General features: G+C 58.5%; 1 protein-coding gene across 2 annotated transcripts; it reads left to right on the plus strand.

Moving 5' to 3' along the window:
* The first annotated feature begins 4993 nt into the window (after positions 1–4993).
* LOC100359259 (plasma serine protease inhibitor) lies at positions 4994–14698 on the plus strand. Of its 2 annotated transcripts, none has more exons than XM_051839124.2 (5): positions 4994–5132; positions 8454–9080; positions 10395–10665; positions 11014–11161; positions 13720–14698. In XM_051839124.2, exons 2-5 carry the CDS (start codon positions 8465–8467, stop codon positions 13906–13908), a joined length of 1224 nt encoding a protein of 407 aa, XP_051695084.1. In that variant the 5' UTR covers positions 4994–5132; positions 8454–8464; the 3' UTR covers positions 13909–14698. The 2 variants fall into 2 exon arrangements, with proteins under 2 accessions (XP_051695084.1, XP_051695083.1); XM_051839123.2 differs by having other exon boundaries at positions 5002–5132; positions 8449–9080.
* Positions 14699–21070: the final 6372 nt, after the last annotated feature.

A 21070-nucleotide genomic window follows, 5' to 3' on the forward strand; every position in this document is an offset into this window, starting at 1 on the left:
GGGTGATTGCAGTCAGAGGGAGCCCAGCCCTGCCAGCACCTTGGTTCCAATCTGCTTTCAGAATGGTGGGAGAGCAAATTTCTGCCTTAAGGCATGCAGTTCAAGGTCATCTGTTGTGCCGACCTTGGGAGTCACCAGCCTCCGTTTGTCTTTCCTGCTCTCCACTCTCTGGAGCCCCTGGACTCAGCCCTGTCCTTTACCCCCTCCCATAGCATCTCCCTCCCAACCCTAGCCCTCCCTCCCAGCCCATCCCCCCCGCCCCGTGCACAGCTCCCTCCTCCCACCTCCGGGCCCTCTGCCCTGTCACCCCTTGACCTTTCAACCTGAGGCCCTGGGCCCTGCTCCACCTCCCACCAGGGTGACCTGGTGGCCTGGGGCCCACGGACCCTCCTCATCCTCCTGCATCTGACGCTGACCACAGCCCCCTCCCCCTCCTTCGGTTTCTGCCTCTGCCTGCACCTCCTCCTTCCACTCCCCCCATGTGCTCTTCGTCCTCTGCTCAGGGTCCCCAGAGCTCCCTTCTGCGTCCTCCTGTCCGGCCTCCCCCGTCTCCAGAACATCCCACCCTCAGCTGCTCCCTTCACCTTAGCCCCCTCTCTGCCCCTGGCCCAGGCCCCTCCTCCAGCCCCACTCACCTCCCCCACACCCCATCGTCTTCTCCACCAGCAGCCCCTGGGGCTCCCTAGGCCCCGTTCCCACCTTCCCCTCACACTGCATCCCCTCCAGCCCCACCAGGCAGCCTCAGCCCAGGCCCTCGTCTGGCACCTGAGGTCCCAGCACTTCCACACCTGCCTCGGATGCTGCTCTCTCCGCAGCTGAGCAGTCAAGCCCTGCCCCACCCCGGCATGAAGGACACCCACGCCCTGCATGTCCGAGCTGGCCCTGGCTTCTCTGTGCTCATTGCCTCCTTCCCCGCCCGCCTCCTGGCACTCCCCACCCCACCCCGCCCCCACCCCCTGGTCTCTGGGCTGCACTGCTCTTTTTCCTGCAGCCTCCCTTGGACTAACGAGCTTGAATCCAACTGCCTCTCTCCTCCACCCAGCCAGGGCCACTGTGTCCCAAAGCCCAGCTCCAAGGTCACCATCTCCAAGCAGCTCTTCCCACGCCACCCCTCCCTCCAGCCAGGAAGGGGCCCTGGCCCTGGCGTCTTCACCACAGGGGCCTCTGTCAGCTCCTTGTCTTCTGGGTTGGGCTCATCCACGCAGGCTGCGGCTGCTTCTGGAGGCCAGGAGTGCTTTCCAGAACATGATGAGTGCCAAGAAGCACCGATGGGGGTGCACAGTTTAGAAAAAGCAGGGAAAGGGGCCAGCATTGTGGCTCACTTGGTTGATCCTCCACCTGTGGCGCCGGCATCCCATATGGGCACTGGGTTCTGGTCCCGGTTGCTCCTCTTCCAGTCCAGCTCTCTGCTGTGGCCCAGGAAGGCAGTGGAGGATGGCCCAAGTGCTTGGGCCCTGCACCCGCATGGGAGACCAGGAGAAGCTCCTGGCTCCTGGCTTAGGATCGGCATAGCTCCGGCCGTAGCGGCCATTCAGGGGGTGAACCAACGGAAGGGAGACCTTTCTCTCTGTCTCTCTCTCACTGTCTATAACTCTACTTGTCAAATAAATAAAATAGTTTTAAAAAAAGAAAAGAAAAAGGAGGGAAAATGGGGTGAAGGGAGCCAAGGGATCAGGGCCACGTGTATTGACCCAGGCAGGCAGGCAGGCAAGCGAGGCCTGGCGGTAGGTAACAGGCACACAGCAGGTGCTGGAGGCAGGAGCAGCTCCACGAAGCCTGGGAGGAGAAGGCCAGTTACTAAGCAAAGGCCCAGAGCAGGACTCGCACCCAGGAGCAGGTGAGCTGCTCACCTGGCCTGCAGCTCCCTCCAGCACGGAGGGCTATACTTATGAACGTGTGCGCTGTGTGTTTGTGCATGTGTGCATACGTGTATGCATAGGTGGGGTGTGTGTTTGTGTCTAACACTGAATATGTGTATGTGACCATGTGTGTATGAACATGTGTATTGTGTGTGTGTTATGTATTTGTATATGTGTGTATGAACATGTGTGTAAGAATATGTGTGTGAATTTGGGACATGCTCAAGCTGACTTGCCCCAAATGATAGAGTTAGAAACATACCAGGGGATTCCAATTCAATCCCATCAAGGTGGCATGTACCAATGCCATCTCACTAGTCCAAGTGATCAATTTCAGTTCACAGTTGATCATAATGAAAGGACTAAAAGTCAAAGGGATCACATAAACAAGTCTAGTACCTGCTAATACTAACCGATAGAATAAATAAAGGGGAGAGTGATCCAGCATGGGAAGCGAGATACACAGCAGACTCATAGAATGGCAGATGTCCTAAACAGCACTCTGGCCTCAGAATCAGCCCTAAAGGCATTCAGATCTGGCTGAAAAGCCCATGAGAGTATTTCAGGCATGGAAAGCCAAGACACTCTGGCAAAAAAAAAAAAACAACCAACCAACCAACCAACCAAACAAACAAAAAAACACTAAATGCTAAATGAAAGATCTCTGTGAGTGAGATCCTAGTGGAAAGAACAGGTCTTCAAAGAAGGAGGTACCTTTCTCTGAAGGGAGGAGAGAACCTCCACTTTGACTATGACCTTATCTAAACAAGATAAGAGTTGGAGAACTCAAAAGGCTTCCATAGCCTTGGAAACTCATGACTGGAGCATAGGGAGATTACTGATGCCATAAACAGGAGTGTCAATTTGTAAAGTCAACAACAGGAGTCACTGTGCACTTACTCCTCATGTAGGATCTCTGTCCTTAATGTGCTGTACATTGAGATTTAATGCTATAACGAGTATTCAAACAGTATATTTCACTTTGTGCTTCTATGGGGGTGCAAACTGTTGAAATCTTTACTTAATGTATACTAAACTGATCTTCTGTATATATAGAAAATTGAAAATGAATCTTGATATGAATGGAAGGGGAGAGAGAGCGGGAAAGGGGAGGGTTGCGGGTGGGAGGGAAGTCATCAGGGGGGAAGGGGAAGCCAATGTAGTCCATAAGCTGTACTTTGGAAATCTATATTCATTAAATAAAAGTTAAAAAAAAAGAATATGTGTGTGATGTGTGTATATATGAACACATATGTTTGTGTGTGCTGTGCATTTGTGTGCACATGTATGTGAACATGTGTATGAACATGCATGTATGTGTGCTGTGTGCATGTGTATATGAACATGTATGTATGAACATGTGTGTGTATTTGTGTGTATGTATGCACCCACCTTGATTTTGACCTTGCAGCTTCCTCAACCGTGAGAAAATGCATTATGTGGCCTTCCTCCACCTCCAGTCTCCTGCCCGCTTTGCTTCAAGGGCCCCTGCAACTCAGAGGGAACCACTTTACACCTCCTGCCATCTGCAAAGTCCCTCCTGCTGTTCCAGATTCCAGGCATTGACGGGAATATCCAAGTCCCCTAGCAACCCCACACAGGTCTGTAGCTTGAGTTCCACCCCCTGGGTATGATGGAAAGAAGGCAAACCCTGGCCGTGGGGGAACAGCCTCCCCTCCCCTCGTTCCTTGCTGTGTGACTGTGAGCTGATGGCCCAACCTGTCTGTTGCTGCACTGTGTTGGCGCTAAGCAAAACAATTGCCCGAGTCTGCGAAAGTGTGGCCATCTCAGGACCCTATAAAAGTGTGCCCGTCTCGGGACCCTGCGAATGTGTGCCTGTCTCAGGACCGGGCCAGCCATCAGCAGCTGTCTTGCAGCATGGTTATAAAGACTGCAAAGACAGCGTGCCCGAAGCCCTGGGTTTGGTGTGTGGTCCTTTAAAAAGCATCACCAGACGAGGGCTGTTCTTTGTTGCTGCTTCTCGAAGGTGATGATTTCGCTTTTTTTCCTTTTCTTTCCTCTTTTCCCTTCCTTCCTCCCCTTCTTTCCTTTTAGAAACTTCACTGTCTTTAAAGACCCCAAGAATGTCCAGACCATTGAGGAACATCCTCTTAGTTTTTTAATTCCATTCTTTCTGTTTCTTTTTCTTTCTTGGACCAAACAGGAGAGGGAGGAGGCGGGGTAGGGGGGAGTGGGTGGGAGGGCGGGTGCGGTGGGAAGAGTTACTATGTCTCTAATGTTGTAAGTATGAGATACATACAAAATAAATACATAAAAAAGTGTTACTAAACACTCCCTCTTATCTCTGCTGGGGAAACATAGAGAACTCTTTGGGCTCCAAAGTCAGGGAGAAGGGAAAGGTGGGGTCTCGGCCGTTGGGAGGGACACGCCTCCCCCGGGAAGCACCCGGTCTGTGTTTTGCTCAGCCAGCTCCACACTGCGCCTGCGCCCACACGCAGCACCCTGCGGTGAGCGGAAGCCCAGCATGGGGCCTTGGGTCATGGAGCGAGGCTTCAGCCAGGCCCCTGTGCCAGCCGCTTGGGAGTCTTCTGAAGAGGCCAGGACAGAGTTGGAGACCCTCATTTCAAGGCAGGAAGGGTCAGTGCAGCCAAGAGCGCTGGCCTTGAAGTCAGCCCCCGGGCACCAAGCCTCTTTCTGCCACTAACACCATGTGTGACGCTGGATGTTTCCTTCTGCCCTGGCAGCCTCGGCGCAGGCGCTAGTGCACTCAGGGGGTTGGATTCTGTGATGACCCTTTGTCTCAGCTGGGTGGGGGGTGGGGGTGGGGGGCTCACGGAGACCCTCTCCTCCAATTGCCATGGTCTGTGATGCAGTAAGCCCAGCCCAGGCTCAAGCCACGCTCTCCCAATCTGCAGAAAAAGAATTGAGACTAGTGAAAGGGAAGGACTGGCCTGAGGGTGCCCCCTCCCCATTTCTGGAAGGCAGCAGCCAGTGGCCCGTGTAAACCACCCCCACCCCAGAGTGGCCATTCCATTCCAGGCAAGTGGTGATCAGTGTGGGGCTTGGGAGCATGTAAGAGGGGCCTGGTAACAGCCCCTGGCTCCTGCTGCTTTGCTTTCAACAGGAAGCCTGCTGGGACAGGACAGGGCGGGCCAGGCGGGGCCAGGCGGGGCCAGGCGGGGCCAGAGGAGGGGTGGAGACAGAGCCACCGTGGTCAGTCAGGTACAAAGGCTGGCTGTCTCCAGGCAGCCCTCTGCCCTCTGCTGTGTCCGACAGACCGCCACCTCCTTTTGTGCACGCTGGGCCTGCAGAGTAAGTATAGCTCCTGCTCCCGGGGGGCCCGTGGGAGGCACAGGAGTGCAGGGAGGGGCACAGGCAGCCTGGAGCATGGTGGGCTTACAATGCTCAAGAGCCCTGGGGGAGTGTCAGAGCAGCTGGAAGGGCCCCTGCAGGGTCAGGGGGCAAGCGGGGCTCTGAGGCAGCAGAGAGGGTCCCCCCACCCCCGCTCCAGGACCTCGGGCTCCACACTCAATGTGGCAGAGCCTCTGCATGGTGTGGCTCTCACCCCACCACAGCCGGCAGTGTCTGGAGACAGGTGGCCTGTCACCGCTGGACAAGGTAGGACAGGTACTAAGGGCTGGAGGCCAGGGACATCGCCAGACACCCCCCAGTGTACAGCAGGGCCCCGGAGAGGGAAGGATCTTGCTGCCTGTGCCCCCTGGGCCAAGGTCAGGGAGCCCTGAAATAAAGCAGCGGGAAGGTGTCTGCTAGACAGCCCTCAGTCAGTGGTGGCTCGTGCTATTTTCTGGGCCTAGAGACTCAGAAAAATTACCAGGAGAAATGGCCAAAGATAACTCCTTCCCCGAGATAAGGGCCCTGCCTGGGGGCTGCCCCCAGGGGCAGTCGTGGGGTGGCTCCAGGAGCCCTTAGGCGCTTTGTTAAGTAAACAAACAGAGAAAGGAAGTTAACAGCTCTGGATGGCCCCTTGGGCTAAAGCGGCAATCAAAGCAGAGGCTACCCTGGGCCAGGGCCCTGGGTCCCAGCTCAGGGAACCCCAGCCTGAGAGCCGGGGTGCGGGAGGTGCCGGCCACGTCTGGCATTGACTGTCGGGTGGCCTCATGGTGCGCACTCGTGTGCTTGCTGGGGCAGCTCATGAAATCAGCTCAGACCAGCAGAGAGGAAGCCCAGCACACGCTCTGCTCATGCTCAAGGTCACCCGCAGAGCTCAGCTGCGGGTGCCCAGCCTGGCTCTGGTGCCAGCACTCAGTGTCCAGCAGGCGTCCGCCACCTGCGGATTTCACAGGAGGAGCCAAGGTCCATTCATTCCTTCACCTGCTCACTCACTCACTCATTCGCCCCGCCTCGTCCATGATAGCAACAGCTCACTGCAGAGAGTGGGGTTGAGGCACTGGGAGAATTGGGCCTCAGGGCAGAGTGGGCCAGAGAGGCTGGGAGAGCCAGGTCACTGGGGCCTCAAGGGTCAGGGTCACAGTGGACCCCTGCAGTGGTGCACCTCAGTCTTCCTGCCTGTGAAATGGAGCTGCCTCCGTGGGAAAGGCGTGAGGCTGGAGGAGCAGAAATGTCAACACTGTGCGGTGCCCGACAGAGGTGCCGCCGCCACCATGGGCCTGGGCCTCCCGCACGGCGATGGCAGAGGCTGCTGGCTTGGTGCCGGGGGGCTGTGGCTCTGCAGGCACAGCCTCCTCCATCAGCCTCCTTCTCCAAGCTCAGCGTGCAGCGTGGAGGCCAGGAGTACTCAACGTGGCTCAGACAGACAGACCTGCAGCCCTGGTCTGCCCATCTCTCCCCGGCTCAGCAACCATTTCCCACGCCACTGCTGGGGGCCCCTTGGGCGTGGTTGGGGTCAGGTGACCGGCAGGCTGGCCCCGCTTGCCCTGGGCCTGCAGGGCCCGATAGGATGGTGCCCAGAGTGGGAGAGAACCCAGCAGGAGGGGACTCACTCCAGGAATGGAACGCAGCGGGGACAACCGCCTAGAAGCAGGCAGGCCATCCGCAGCTCGGCAATCGGCTGCCGGGGCTGCTTTCAGGTGCACAGGAGGGTACGTGTAGAAGGCGTGCACCCCACGCAAAGCAGATGAAATGGGGTCTCAGGCGAGGCCTTGGCCAGACGTGGCCCCACTGGCTCCTCATGCACTGGCACTTCTGCCAGCTTTTATCTATGGTGATCAGCTGAAGGCCACAGGTGCCCAGGGAGCCGGTCCTGATATCACTTCTGCCTTTCGGGTGGGAGTGGGGGCTCCAGTGTAACTGACCTGCCCCACATCACATGACCAGGCCGCAGTAGGGCTGAGATTGGCACCGGGTAGTGGGCTTTGCAGTGTGGGCTCTGCAAAGCCGTGGGGTAGACGAGGGACTTAGAACAGAAGCCAGACAGGGAAGCAGGAACAGGAGATGGCTCCAGGGTGGAGGAAGGGAGGGAGGAGGTGCTGAAGGCAGAAGGCAGGCAGAAAGAGCTAAGCTGACACAGGCCACCTGACGGCCCCCAGGGCCACGCGGAGAGCCTCCTCCTCTGGAAGATGGAAAGAGAAGATGGGCTGTGTCCTGGGGCACCAGAGACAACCCCCCCCCCCCCCCCCCCGCCGCCGCCTGAGCAGCAGAAATTCCTCTCTAGTGCTGGAGGCCAAGCCTGAGACCGAGGTGCCAGGGGGTCTCTGCAGGCCCCTCCGTGGTGGATAGATGCTGCCTTCTCCGTGTCCCACCGTGGTCCTGCTCTGCACCTGTCATGTCCACAGCCCCGTGCACCTGTGTGTCCTCACCTCTGCACCTGTGTGTCCTCACCTCTGCACCTGTCTGTGTCCTCACCTCTGCACCTGTGTGTCCTCACCTCCTCTGCACTTGTGTGTCCACAGCCCCTCTGCACCTGTGTGTCCTCACCTCTGCACCTATCTGCGTCCTCACCTCCCCTTCTATTATGAGGACATTGGTCTGGTCCCTCCCTAGTGGCCTTGTTTTGGCTCGATCACCTCTATCAAGGCTCTGTCTTTAAATGCATCCTGCGGTCTCAGGGTCAGGATGTCCACACAGCAGCTGATGACACGGAAGAGGAGGGGCCTGGATGCGCACAGTAAGAGGCAACTTCCTGAGCGGGGGTGGCCTGCTCAGCTACCGGGAGAGAAGGGGCAGTTGTCTGTGTGCCGGTGCCCTGCCCGGCACAGGGGAAGCTCACGGTGTGAACCGGGACAGCAGGGCTCAGAGCCCACAGCGGGCAGCTGCTCTGAATTTGCAGAGGCACAGGACACCAAAGGGAAGGTCAGAGGCCGTGTTGAGAAGGGGCCCGGCTTACAGTTCCCAAAGAGCCTCTGAGAGGCCCACAAGGCAGCCTGGCCCTGGATGCGGACAAGGGGCAGGGTCCTCTACCACTTCCTTCCTTTTCCAGGCTGGACGTCCACGTCCCCCAGGCCCTGTGCCCTCCACAAATCCTCACCCCCAGCCTCACAGAATCGCCAGTCCACCAAGCAGACCTTCCTGTTGGGGCTGGGTGTGACATCCTGAGATGTCACTCGCGCCCAGCAGGCCGTCTCCTGTCTCCCTCCCAGCTCACCGCCAGGAGACGCTGCGCGGGGCCCAGACCCTCTCTCTGAGACCACCCCCCTTCCCTTCCTCCCAGAACAGGAGCAGCCACAATGCAGCTCTTCTTCCTCGTGTGCCTGCTGCTCCTCAGCCCTCAGGGTGCCAGCCCCCGCCGCCATCACCCCCGGGAGATGCGGAAGAAAGTGAAGGAGCCCCTCGTGGAGGCCACGGCGGCCCCCAGCAGGAGGGACTTTGCCTTCGACCTCTACAGGGCCTTGGCTTCCACCACCCCGGGCCAGAACGTCTTCTTCTCCCCTCTGAGCATCTCCTTGAGCCTGGCCATGCTGGCCCTGGGGGCGCGGTCCAACACCAAGACGCAGATCCTGGAGGGCCTGGGCCTCGACCTCCAGGCCCGCTCGGAGGACGAGGTCCACCACGGCTTCCAGCAGCTCCTGCACGAGCTCACCCAGCCCAGAGAAGACCTGCAGCTGAGCCTTGGCAACACCCTGTTCATCGACCGCAAGTTGGATATCCAGGACGCCTTCCTGAGCGCCATAAGGACACTGTACCTGGCAGACGCCTTCTCCACCGACTTCGAGGACTTCGTGGGAGCCAAGAAGCAGATCAACGACTACGTGGCCAAGCAAACCAAGGGCAAGGTGGTGGAGCTGCTCAAGCACCTGGACGGCACCCAGGTCATGGTCATGGTGAATTACATTTTCTTCAAAGGTGAGACTCGAAGTTCAAACCTGAACTTTCTCTTCTGCTGCTTCCAATAGCAATTCCCAACTTCCCGTGGGCGGGGGTGGATTAGTCCTGCCTGGGGCCTGCAGTGGAAGGAGGGCTGAGGAGCTGCTGGGGGTGGACTGGTTGTCAAGAAGCTCAGGGTGTTGCACCCCCCACGCTGGCGGGCCCCTGGGGACTCTGATGCCACAGCGTGAGTTCTTTGTGGTCACCATGGGGAAGACGCCACCGAGGCCACAGGTACTCAGGGCAGGGTTACAGACGCTCGACCCTTAGCCCGGACAAGCACCCGCACCTCTGGAGACTGCACCTGTGTGCACCGTCTGGAGAGTCTGCCTCTTAGTGAGAGCTGGCCTGGCGTGTATCCCCCTGCACCCCCGCATTTCCTGTGAAGATCCCCACTCTGTTCACAGCTGCCCCTCCTTGGCTGCAGGGGATGGAGTCCCACTGGAAGCCGCCTGCCTTCCTAGGGGCCCAGTCTGCTCCAACACACACACATGCGGGTTGGAGGCAGGAATTTATTTCTTGCAGTTCTGAGGCTGAGAAGTTCAGGATCAAGGAGCAGGTACCTTCGGTGTCCGGGGAGTGCCCATTCCCCGAGTCCTGGATGGCATCCTTCCCAGGCAGGAGGGCACGCACAGCGCCCAGGGAAGAGCCCTGGTCCCCTCCCAAGGCCCCACTTGGTCCCTTCCCAAGGCTCCACCTCCCAGCACGGTCACTTCGAGGCTGGGCACTTGGAGGCAGGGCATGCATATCAAGCTTGGATTCCAAGTTCCCCTGTCCCCATATCCAGGGCTGTCCCCGTGACATCAGGTGGCAGGGGACGCCTGTGCCACTTCAGACTGCCTGGGTTCAACACCCAGCTCTGGCTCCTGATCCAAGCTTTCTGTTAATGCAAACCCAGGGAGTGAGCTCCTGCCCCCTACCTGTGGTCTCAGCCTAGGCTGACAGACTGAGCTCCCACCTTTCACCTCAACCCAGCCCGGACTATTGCGGCCATCTGAACTAGAGGATGGGCGCTCTGTCGGTCTCTCTCTCTCTCTCTCTCTCTCTCTCTCTCTCTGTGCCTCACAAATAAATTAATTAAGCAAACATCAGGGATCGGAGGCCTCTGAAGACAGGAAAGCCAGGGCGTGCTCCCAGGGAAACCCAGGCCTGTCTGGAACTCGTGAAGGGACCTGGCTCTGCGGCCAAGGGCGCGGCAGCCGGCGATCAGTGCGGCCAAGGCTGCTCCAGGGGGCTGTGTTTTCCGTCTGGGAGAGTTTCTGCTTCTTACACACAGTCCCGGCCCCTCTGCAGCTAAATGGGAGATGAGCTTCAGCCCCGAGGACACCCGGGAGCATGACTTCCACGTGCGCCCCGAGGCCTCCGTGCGGGTGCCCATGATGAATCGTGAGGACCAGTATCTCTACTTCCTGGACCGAAACCTCTCCTGCATGGTGCTCGGGCTCCGTTACCAGGGCAACGCCACGGCTCTCTTCATTCTCCCTGAAGAAGGCAAGATGAGGCAGGTGGAGGAGGGGCTGAGCGAGAAGACACTGAGGAAGTGGCTGAAGATGTTCACCAAGAGGTACAGCTCCGGCCACTCTGGGGCCGTGTGGGGCGCCTGGCCCTGCCCCGCAGCCTCACAGCAGGGTGGGGGTGTACAGGGAGGTGGGGGGAGGCAGGGGGGACTTGCCCAGCCAGTGAGTTGCTGCCAGGTCCGGAGGCACCCCATGAAGTCCTGGCCCAGCTCAGCTGGGTTTCCCAGGATGGCACCAGGGTGGGCAGTGACTGCCCGCAACGGCCGAAGCACAAGCCCCAAGCAAGACTAGGGCACCGGCCATAATACGCCTTGTGAGGCCCAGGGCAGGCGCGGGACACGGGCTCGAGAGCCGGTGCTCAGAGCCGTCCCTGCGCGGTCCTTGTCCCTTGCCAGGCAGCTCGACCTTTATCTTCCCAAGTTCTCCATCAAGGGCTCCTACCAGCTAGATAAAATCCTGCCCAGGCTGGGGATCAGTGACGTCTTCACCTCCCACGCCAACCTGTCTGCCATCACCAGCCACTCCAACATCCAGGTGTCCGAGGTGGGTCCAGGAGCTCCCGGGCGTCTGTGTTCAGAAGCTGTTGCTCCAGGCTGTTATCCCCCCACCCCACCCCACCCACCCCAGCTCCCCCCACCCCACCCCGCCCCGCCCCACCCCAACCCATCTCACCCCACCCCACCCCACCCCATCCCATCCCACCCCACCCCAGCTCCCCCCAATCCACCCCGCCCCGCCCCACCCCAACCCATCTCACCCCACCCCACCCCACCCCATCCCGGCCCATCCCACCCCAGCTCCCCCCACTCCACCCCGCCCCAGCTCCCCCACTCCACCCCACCCCGCCCCACCCCACCCCACCTCACCCCAGCTCCCCCCACCCCACCCCACCCCACCCCAGCTCCCCCCACCCCACCCCACCTCAGCTCCCCCCACTCCACCCCGCCCCACCCCACCCCAACCCATCTCATCCCACCCCACCCCACCCCAGCTCCCCCCACTCCACCCCGCCCCACCCCACCCCAACCCATCTCATCCCACCCCACCCCACCCCAGCTCCCCCCACTCCACCCCGCCCCACCCCACCCCAACCCATCTCATCCCACCCCACCCCACCCCAGCTCCCCCCACTCCACCCCGCCCCATCCCGGCCCATTCCGTCCTGTCCCCCCCACCCCACCCACCCCAGCTCCCCCCACCCCACCCCACCCCAGCTCCCCCCACCCCACCCCACCTCAGCTCCCCCCACTCCACCCCGCCCCGCCCCACCCCAACTCAGCTCCCCCCACTCCACCCCGCCCCGCCCCACCCCACCCCATCCCACCCCACCCCAGCTCCCCCCACCCCACCCCGCCCCGCCCCACCCCACCCCATCTCACCCCACCCCACCCCACCCCATCCCGGCCCATCCCGTCCTGTCCCCCCCACCTCACCCCTTCCCGTCCAGTCCTGTCCCACCCCACCTCACCCCACCCCATCGCACCCCATCCCACCTCACCCCACCCTGTCCCATCCCACCCACCCCATCCTGTCCCACCTTACCCCACCCCACCCCACCCCACGCCATCTCACCCACCCCTCCCCACCCCATCCCGTCCTGTCCCCCCCACCTCACCCCACCCCATCCCACCTCAACCCATCGCATCCCGTCCTATTGTACCCCACCTCACCCCGTCCTGTCCCACCTCACACCACCCAGTCCCGCCTCACCCCACCCTGTCCCACCCCACCCCACCCCGTCCCACCTCAACCCATCCCACCCCGTCCTATTGTACCCCACCCCACCCCACCCTGTCCCATCCCACCACACCCCTTCCTGTCAATCCCATTCTCTTCTCGAATTCTGTGCTCTCATCCCATCTCCCTTCCACCTTCCCTCCCTGTGTGTGTGTGTTGTGTATGTGTGTGGTATGTGATATGTATCTGTATGTGTGTTGTATATCTATATGTGTGTGTAGTGTGTATCTGTTTGGTGTGTTGTGGTATGTATCTGTGTATATGTGTGGTGTGCATCTGTGTGTATTGTGTATCTATGTGGTGTGTGGTGTATATCTGTGTGTGTTGTGTATGTGTGTGTATGGTGTGTGTGGTATGTGATGTGTATCTGTGTATGTGGTATATATCTATATGTGTATCTGTGTGTGTGCTGTGTATCTGTGTGTGTGCTGTGTATCTGTGTGTGGTGTGTATCTTTGTGTGTGTGGTGTGTATCTGTGTGTGTGTATGGTGTGTGTGTGGTATGTATCTGGGTGTGTGGTGTGTATCTGTGTGTGTATGGTGTGTATCTGTGTGTGTGGTATGTATCTTTGTGTGTGTGTGGTGTGTGTGCTGTGTATCTGTGTGTGTGGTGTGTATCTGTGTATGTGTGTATGGTGTGTGTGTGTGGTGTGTATCTGTGTGTGTGTATGGTGTGTGTGTGTATCTGTATGTGTGTGGTGTGTATCTGTGTATGTGCATGATGTGTATTTGTGTGTTTATGGTATGTGTGTGTGTGGTGTGTATCTGTGTGTGTGTGGTGTGCATCTGTGTGTGTAGGGTGTGTGTGTATCTGTGTATGGTGTGTGTGTGTGGTGTGTGTGGTGTGTATCTGTGTGTGTGTGGGGTGTGGGGTGTGTATCTGTGTGTGTATGGTGTGTGTGTGTGTATGGTGTGTGTGTGTGGTGTGTATCTGTGTATGTGTGGTGTGTGTGTGGTGTGTATCTGTATGTGTGTGGTGTGTATCTGTGTGTATGGTGTATGTGTGTGGTGTGTATCTATGTGTGTAGGGTGTGTGTGTGTGTATGGTGTGTGTGTGTGGTGTGTATCTGTGTGTATGGTGTGTGTGTGGTGTGTATCTGTGTGTGTGTGGTATGTGTGGTGTGTATCTGTGTGTATGGTGTGTGTGTGTGTGGTGTGTATCTGTGTGTGTGTGTATGGTGTGTGGGGTGTGTGTGTGTGTGTGTGTGATATGTGGTGGGCGGGGCGGCTGCCCGGTCACTCCGCGTCCCACCTGCTGCGCTCTCAGGCACGTGGGTCCCGGACAGTGACGCCCGGAGCGGCCCTCTGCCTGGCCTCTCCCGGCCCCGGCGGCCCAGTGATGTGCGGTGCCCGTGTCCCTGCAGATGGTGCACAAGGCCGTGGTGGAGGTGGACGAGTCGGGAACCAAAGCGGCTGCAGCCACGGCCTCCATCTTCTTGTTCAGGTCGGTCCGAATCGGCGTGCCCACCCTGATGTTCAACAGGCCCTTCCTCCTGCTCATTGTGGACGGCCACAGCAACATCCTCTTCGCTGGCAAAGTGGTGCAGCCCTGAGGGGCGGCTCCCCCGAATGCACAGGCCCCCATCTCTCCACTGCTGGTAGCTGGCGATCGACCCCCGTGTAGTTGGCTGGTGAGGCATCGCAAATCGTAACCATGAGATTCCCGTCCCGTCCCGAGGGTGGCTTCCGCACACGACCGCAAGACAGCGGCACCTTTGAGAACTTGGAGACCGCTCCATCCCCCTCACTCTCTGTCGCTGGAGGGTAGCACCGGGCCCACACACACACAGCGCCTGCCTTGCCCATGCTCACATAGCACGCTCGTGGCAGAGATGCCTGCAGCCCAGGCCAGTGGTGCTCGGTCCAAGGAGGGTGGGGAGAGGTGTTCTAGCAATGAGCACCCCCAGGAGTCACATGTCGGAGCCTAGTCCCCACCCATCAGCAACACCTGCCAGTTCATTGTGCTTGGGAAGAACCATCCCAGGGTGTCTGGAAAGGGACCACTGTCCCGGCCCTAACCTGCTGTGTGACGTCGGGGGACATCCCTCCCTCCCTCTCTGGGCATCGGAGCATCCTGGCAAGGATTCGGTCCCGGACCCTGAAATCACTAGGAAGCCCGGGGCGCTCCCCGGCGGTCTCATCCCTGGAGCACGACAGTGGCGCCTCAGACCGGAAGTGGGCCAGCGGAAGATTGCACCCTCCCAGCTGCAGTTACAACGCCGCGGGCCAGGCAGGCGAGGGGAGAATGGAGGCCTCTGCACACAGCCGCGCATCAGCTGCAGATGCCGGAGACTCGCGTTTGGGGTTTTATATAGGTGATAACAATAAAGGATTTTGCAGACACTGGGGGTCTCTGTCTTTACGGAAGCAGCTCTGGGAACAGTGATGGGCAAAGCTCCACACAGCCTCTGGGTTTCAGCTGCACAGCCACATCTACCCCCCTCCCAACCGCCCTGGGGGAGGGGTGCCTCTATTACTCCCATTCCACAGGGATTCCACACAGGGAAGGTGGGGCTCGGAGAGGCTGTGGCTTCCCTAGTCACACAGCTCACACGTAGTGCAGCCGGGGTTTGAGCAGGGTATGTGGCCTCAGGGCCACCAGCCAGCCCCACTACGGCCCAGTGCTCTGCCCTGTGGGGAGACAATGGGAATGGACAAGGCCCTGACCAAGTGCATCTCCGCACAGCTCCCCTGTGCGGGGTCCAGGTGAGCTCCCTCCCAACCTCAACCAAGCCAGCATGTTTCCTCGTTGGCCAAACGAAGGACACCAGACTCTTGGAAGAGCAAGCTGCACACTCCATCTCCAACTGCCCCCTGAGCAGCACCCCCAAATCTGACCCTGAAGCGCCTGCCTGCCCCAGCCTGCGTGTCCTTCTAATGCTTTCCTGGAGGCTGTGCCCACTGCTCTTAAAAAAAAAAGATTTATTCATTTATTTGAAAGTCAGAGTCTTCCATTCACTGGTTCACTCTCCAAATGGCTGCAAAGGCCAAAGCTGGGCTGATCCGAAGCCAGTATCCAGGAGCTTCTTCCAGGTCTCCCACGTGGGTGCAGGGGCCCAAGGACTTGGGCCATCTGCTGCTGCTTTCCCAGGAGCACTAGCAGGGAGCTGGGTCAGAAATGGAGCAGCCGGGACTCGAACCGGTGCCCGTATCGGCTGTTGGTGCTACAGACGGTGGCTTCACCCTCCATGCCACAGCACTGCACTGCTCTGATTCCAGGGTCTGCACTGGATTCCAGGCGGTGCCCACTAGAGGTGACAAACTCAGAATGTCACATGGGGGCCATGTCCAGAGCACTGAGCACTGACCATATGCCAGCCACGTCGGGCACTTGGTGATGGTGACTGCCCTTACCCCTCCACAGAGCGGCAAAGTCTACCATTGTCCCTATGTCACAGCTGGTGGCAGTGGGGGCCAGATGGCAGGGCAGGTGGCTGTGGCCAGCTTGTCTGTGTTTGTGCCACAGGCGCCAGGCGGCTCCTTAAGATCCAGCCTTTCGGTGTGGTCTTCCCCCCTCCCATGGGTCTCTCTCTTGTGCAATGGCTGGGCTGGACTGGCAAATGTTTTTCTCCCTGTTTACCTGGCCAGTCCAAGGCCAGGGGGAGGCTCTGCTGGCGTGTCTTGCAAGAGGCCGAAGTCCAGCACTGCTCCGAGGCCACAGGCCAGTCAGACAGCAGCTACTGTGTGCGGGGCCAGGGTGGGCTCACACGTGTGTGTCACACATCAGAGCTCCGCACCAGAGAGGGGCAGGGCGTCCCAGGCTGTGTGCTGCTTAACTCCACCAGTGCTGGGTCCTGGGATGCACAGAATGGTGTCACAGCTCAGGGACAGAGAGAAAGAGGGTGAGGCTTGCAGGGGTTGGGTTTTGAGAAAGAGACAACACAGAACAGATCTGGAGGAACAAGGCGTACTGGGGACTCCCAGGCAGAGGGCCCAGCTGCAGATGGGCGTGGGGGGAGGGGCCCAGGTGTGGCGGGGACTCCAGCAGAGTTCAGAGTGGAACAGCACAGGGCGGAAGGAGAGCAAAGAGGAGGGGGAGACGCACTGGCAGCTCAGTGACAGGCCCTGGACACGGGGCCAGAGTGGAGTCTCTGCTTTCATCTGGACTTCAGAGCCACCCGTGCCCTGCGTGTCTGTCCCTGGCTGTCCCATCTGCACATCAGCAGGTGCCGCCTCTCAGCCCTCCAGGGGGCGCTCACGCCTTCTAGAACAAGGGTTCAGAGGGCACAGAGGGGCAGGCCTGTGCCTGGGTGCGCGTTTGCCAGGACTGCCCTTCACGGTGCCACCAGCTGGCGGCTTCAACCGCAGAGAGGCTCTGCCCCCTGGCCTGGAGGTTGGAGGCCAAGCTCAAGATTTTCTGGGGGACTCTGCTCCTGGCTGCCTCCTCCTATGTCCTCCCCTGGATGCCCTGTGCGTGTCTGTGCCCTCATCTCCTCTTAGAAGGACGTCGGTCCTCTCGGAGCAGGGCCCACCCTCACGGCCTTGCTTTAAGTTAATTGTCTCTCCAAATCCAGTTCCAATTTTGCAGGACTGGGGTTAGGACTGCAATCTGTGAATGTGGGGGTGGGGCACAAGATTTAGTCCCTTTCGGCCACCCCAGCCCTTCGAGTGCCCGAAGCCCCAGCCAGAATCCCTCTTGTTTGGGGGAAGCAGCAAACAGAAGTCCGTGCTCTTGGCAGGGACACCTGGTGTGGAGGCGGCAGATTGAAAGGAGTTAAAGGATAAAACGGAAAAGGGAACCCCATCACGTGTGGGCCGACGCCAGGCATCACGGCATGTGACAGGCATTGAGAGCTGAGCACAGAACGTGGACAACGGCGACCCTGCAGCAGAGACCTGGCAGACGCCGCCTCGGCCGGGGAGCCAAGGTCGACATTGCTGCCGACGTCTTGGGCCTGGGTGGGTGGGCTGGGGCACCCCCCCCAAGGACTGCCCCCGAATCCATGACCTCAGCCCAGCCGCGGGGGAGCAGGAGCCGCACCCAGAGGGTGGGGCACAGGGAACAGAACGCCTGACCAGTCCCACTGAGAACGGCGCTTGTCCTGGGGGGGTCCTGGAAGGAGTCCCGGAACAGACCAGACTGTGTGGAAAAACGCAAAATCCAAATAGCTCTGGGCTGGGCCAGCGTTCCCTCCTCGGTCTTGGAAAGTCTCCGTGGTTCCCTGAGATGTTCATGTTGACTTCTGGGGAGAATGGGAGAAGCACGGGAGGACCTCCCTGTGTGGTCTGCACAGCTTCTCTCTAAACCCAAAGGTGTTTCAAAACAGGAAGCTGATGCATTTTTTTTTTTAAATAAAATGTGTAGAAAAAAAAAAAAGCCGGGGGTGGGGCAGAGAAACGCACAGGAGTCCAGCTGGGGATTGTAAAGGCGGAGAACAGGGCTCTGAGCAATGGGGGGCGGGGGGGTTCTGTAGCCAGGGTGCCAACGGGGGGCTCTCTTTGGTGGTGCCGGGAAGCTGGGGTTGCAGGGCGAGCAGGAGAAGAAGGCGCAAAGATTAAGTGGCAGCCCAGTGAGCACAGTCCCAGAGGCGGGGAGGGTGTGTTGACACGGGCAGCCGGGCTGCGTGGTTGGGGCTGCGGAGGGAAGTGGGGGAGGGAGGTTCAGTCCCTCATGGGCCACCAGGACACTGCACAGCGAGCTGGGGTGGGGGCGGCAGTCAGCAGGTGACAGCCCTGGCCCTCCCCAGCCCTGACCATCGGCCACTGTTCCCCAAGACCAGGAGGGTGGGAGTGAGGGGGTGTCCAGGGGGCTGGTGTTGAACAAATTCCCAAAAGACAGGGTCCCTAATGCTATACCAGTGCTGAAATCCTGAAAGATCAAACTCCCCAATCGCAATTCCTAAAGATTAAAATCCTGAACATTGAAAAACTACATATAGCCGGCGCTGTGGCTCACTAGGCTAATCCTCCACCTGCGGCGCCTGCACACCGGGTTCTAGTCCCAGTCGGGGCGCTGGATTCTGTCCCAGTTGCTCCTCTTCCAGGCCAGCTCTCTGCTATGGCCCGGGAGTGCAGTGGAGGATGGCCCAAGTGCTTGGGCCCTGCACCCGCATGGGAGATCAGGAGAAGCACCTGGCTCCTGGCTTCGGATCAGCGCGGTGCCGGCCACAGCGTGCCGGCCGCAGCAGCCATTGGGTGGTAAACCAACAGCAAAGGAAGACCTTTCTCTCTGTCTCTCTCTCTCACTGTCCACTCTGCCTGTCAAAAAAAAAAAAAAAAAAAAAAAAAAAACCCTACATATTAAAATCCTGAAAAAGCACAATTGCCATTGGGGAATAAAAATGTCATTTAAGAAAAGTAGAAAGCAGAATTGGGTGGGGAAGGGGAAATTCGGGTAAGTAGGCTGGCCACACAACACAGCAACTACAAGCGCCCGTGTGAAAACTCTGTGGGCAAGAAGATGCAGGGTGCAGCTCTGTGCTGTCAACAGTGTTGTCCCTGCAGGGTCTGTGGTCCATGGAGGGCGCACGCAGGATGCAGCTCCAGGTACCTGGGCCAACACGGAGGCGTGGCCTGGCGGATGGGCAGGTGAAGAGGCAGGTGCAGGTGGGTGAGTGTGAAGGCCTGAAGCCTCTGGCAGAGGGACCGCCCACAGGAAAAGAATGTGAGCGTATTCTCCGTGAAAGTGTGCCCTTAACAGCAAATGCATTAGCTCATGGTGCCGGGCTGCACAACAGCTGGGGGTCAGGAGCGCGGGCCCGCTCTGGGGACTGCTGCCCGCATACATCCCTGTAGCACACTTCTTCCTGCTTCCCTTTTAAACACACCTTCTGGAATGTTCTTATAAGGTTTTTTTTTTTAATTGGAGGGGTTGTTTTAGTTTTTTCCATGATTTTAAGCCGTTGGCATTATTTTTAAACTCCTCTGCGAGACTGCTTATCTCACCTCCGCCTCATCTGATTGTGTCCGGACCTTCGGCAAGTCCTCGGGTGTCTCAGGCACGTCTTCCAAGTCTGCCTCTGCCAGAGACTCATCGCAGCCTTGACCTTGCATGGAAGCCCCGTGCACGTAGACAAACACGCTGAAGCTCCCTTGGTGGGCAGCGCTGTCCTTTCGGGACATCCGTGATTACGAAAGAGAAAACTTCCTGGGGCCTGGCTGCTCGGGCGGCGGCATGTGGGTGCTGACCCACGTGGTTTGGGATGGATCTTGGCAGGAGGTGTGGGTTGTCCGCCTCGCGCTGCAGTCGTAGGGGGACGTGGGGGGGGGCCCAGTTACCCACCACAGTGATGGGCAGCAAACAGTTCTCTTTCTGACCTGTGTCTCCAAATACGGTTTGTTAGCTTGGAACCCCTGCCCTTGCTGTTAGCACACCCCAGTGCTGACGCTGGCGGAAGTGTCCGGGTTCCCGTGGCTTCCTGTGTTGTGTGAGAGCCCTGGGACGCGTTCTCTCGAGTTCCGCTACGACTCCAATAAAGCCCCTTGAAAAAGCCATGTAACTGTCATGCACAGAGTTTTTCTCCCCAGAATGACGTTTTTGGGATTTTGCCCTTTCAGGATTTTAGCATCAGGGGTTTTGATCTTTGGAGATTTCGACATTAGGCGGTATGGTGCTTGGTATCGTGTCTGTGTCTTTAGGGACTATGGCCCAAACCCCAAGATGGCAACAGCTACAAACACAAGACCTGGGTCCTTGCACTCCGCGGGGGAACCTGGTCAGGAGGCTCCATGACCTCACCTGGTGGTGCTTGTCTAGAAGGACGTGGACTGTAGGAAACAGAATATTCCCACACACACACCTGCGCTGTCACACATACAGACACAGACACAGACACCTACCCACATAGACACCCCCTACACACATCTACACACATAGACATCCACACACACACACACAGAGACACCTACACACATAGACACCCACACACCCACACCTACACACATAGACACCCCCACACACACCTACACACATAGACACCCCCCCACCCCCCCACACCTATACACATAGACACCCCCCTATACAGAAACACCTACACACATAGACATGCACACACAGAGACACACACAGACACCTACCCACATAGACACCCCCCTACACACAGACATCTACACACATAGACATCCACACATACACACAGACACCTACACACACAGAGACACCTACACACATAGACACCCCCTATACAGAAACATCTACACACATAGACATACACACACAGACACACACAGACACCTACCCACAGATACCCCACTACACACACACAGACACCTACACACACACACCTATACACATAGACACCCCCCTACACACAGACATCTACACACATAGACATCCACACACACACCTACCCACATAGACACCCCCCTACACACAGACATCTACACACATAGACATCCACACATACACAGAGACACAAACACAGACACCTACACACATAGACATCCACACACACACACAGATACACACACAGACACCTACACATGTAGATACCCCCCACAGAGACACACTCGCACACACAGACACCCATCCATCCCCATACAGAGACACCTACACACATAGACACCCCCCCACACACATGCACACAGACACACATACAGAGACATGCACACACACACAGACACCTACACACATAGGCACTCACCCACCTGCCCACACCCACAGGCATGCACACACTCACAGACACACAGACACCCACAACCACACCCCACACAGCCCGTAAGCCTCCAGCTGCACTAAGAGCTGAGCGTTCTGAGTGCCCGGCACTTCCCCTGTGT

The sequence above is a fragment of the Oryctolagus cuniculus genome, chromosome 20 (genome assembly GCF_964237555.1).
Source record: "Oryctolagus cuniculus chromosome 20, mOryCun1.1, whole genome shotgun sequence".
NCBI classification, from domain to species: Eukaryota; Metazoa; Chordata; class Mammalia; order Lagomorpha; family Leporidae; genus Oryctolagus; species Oryctolagus cuniculus.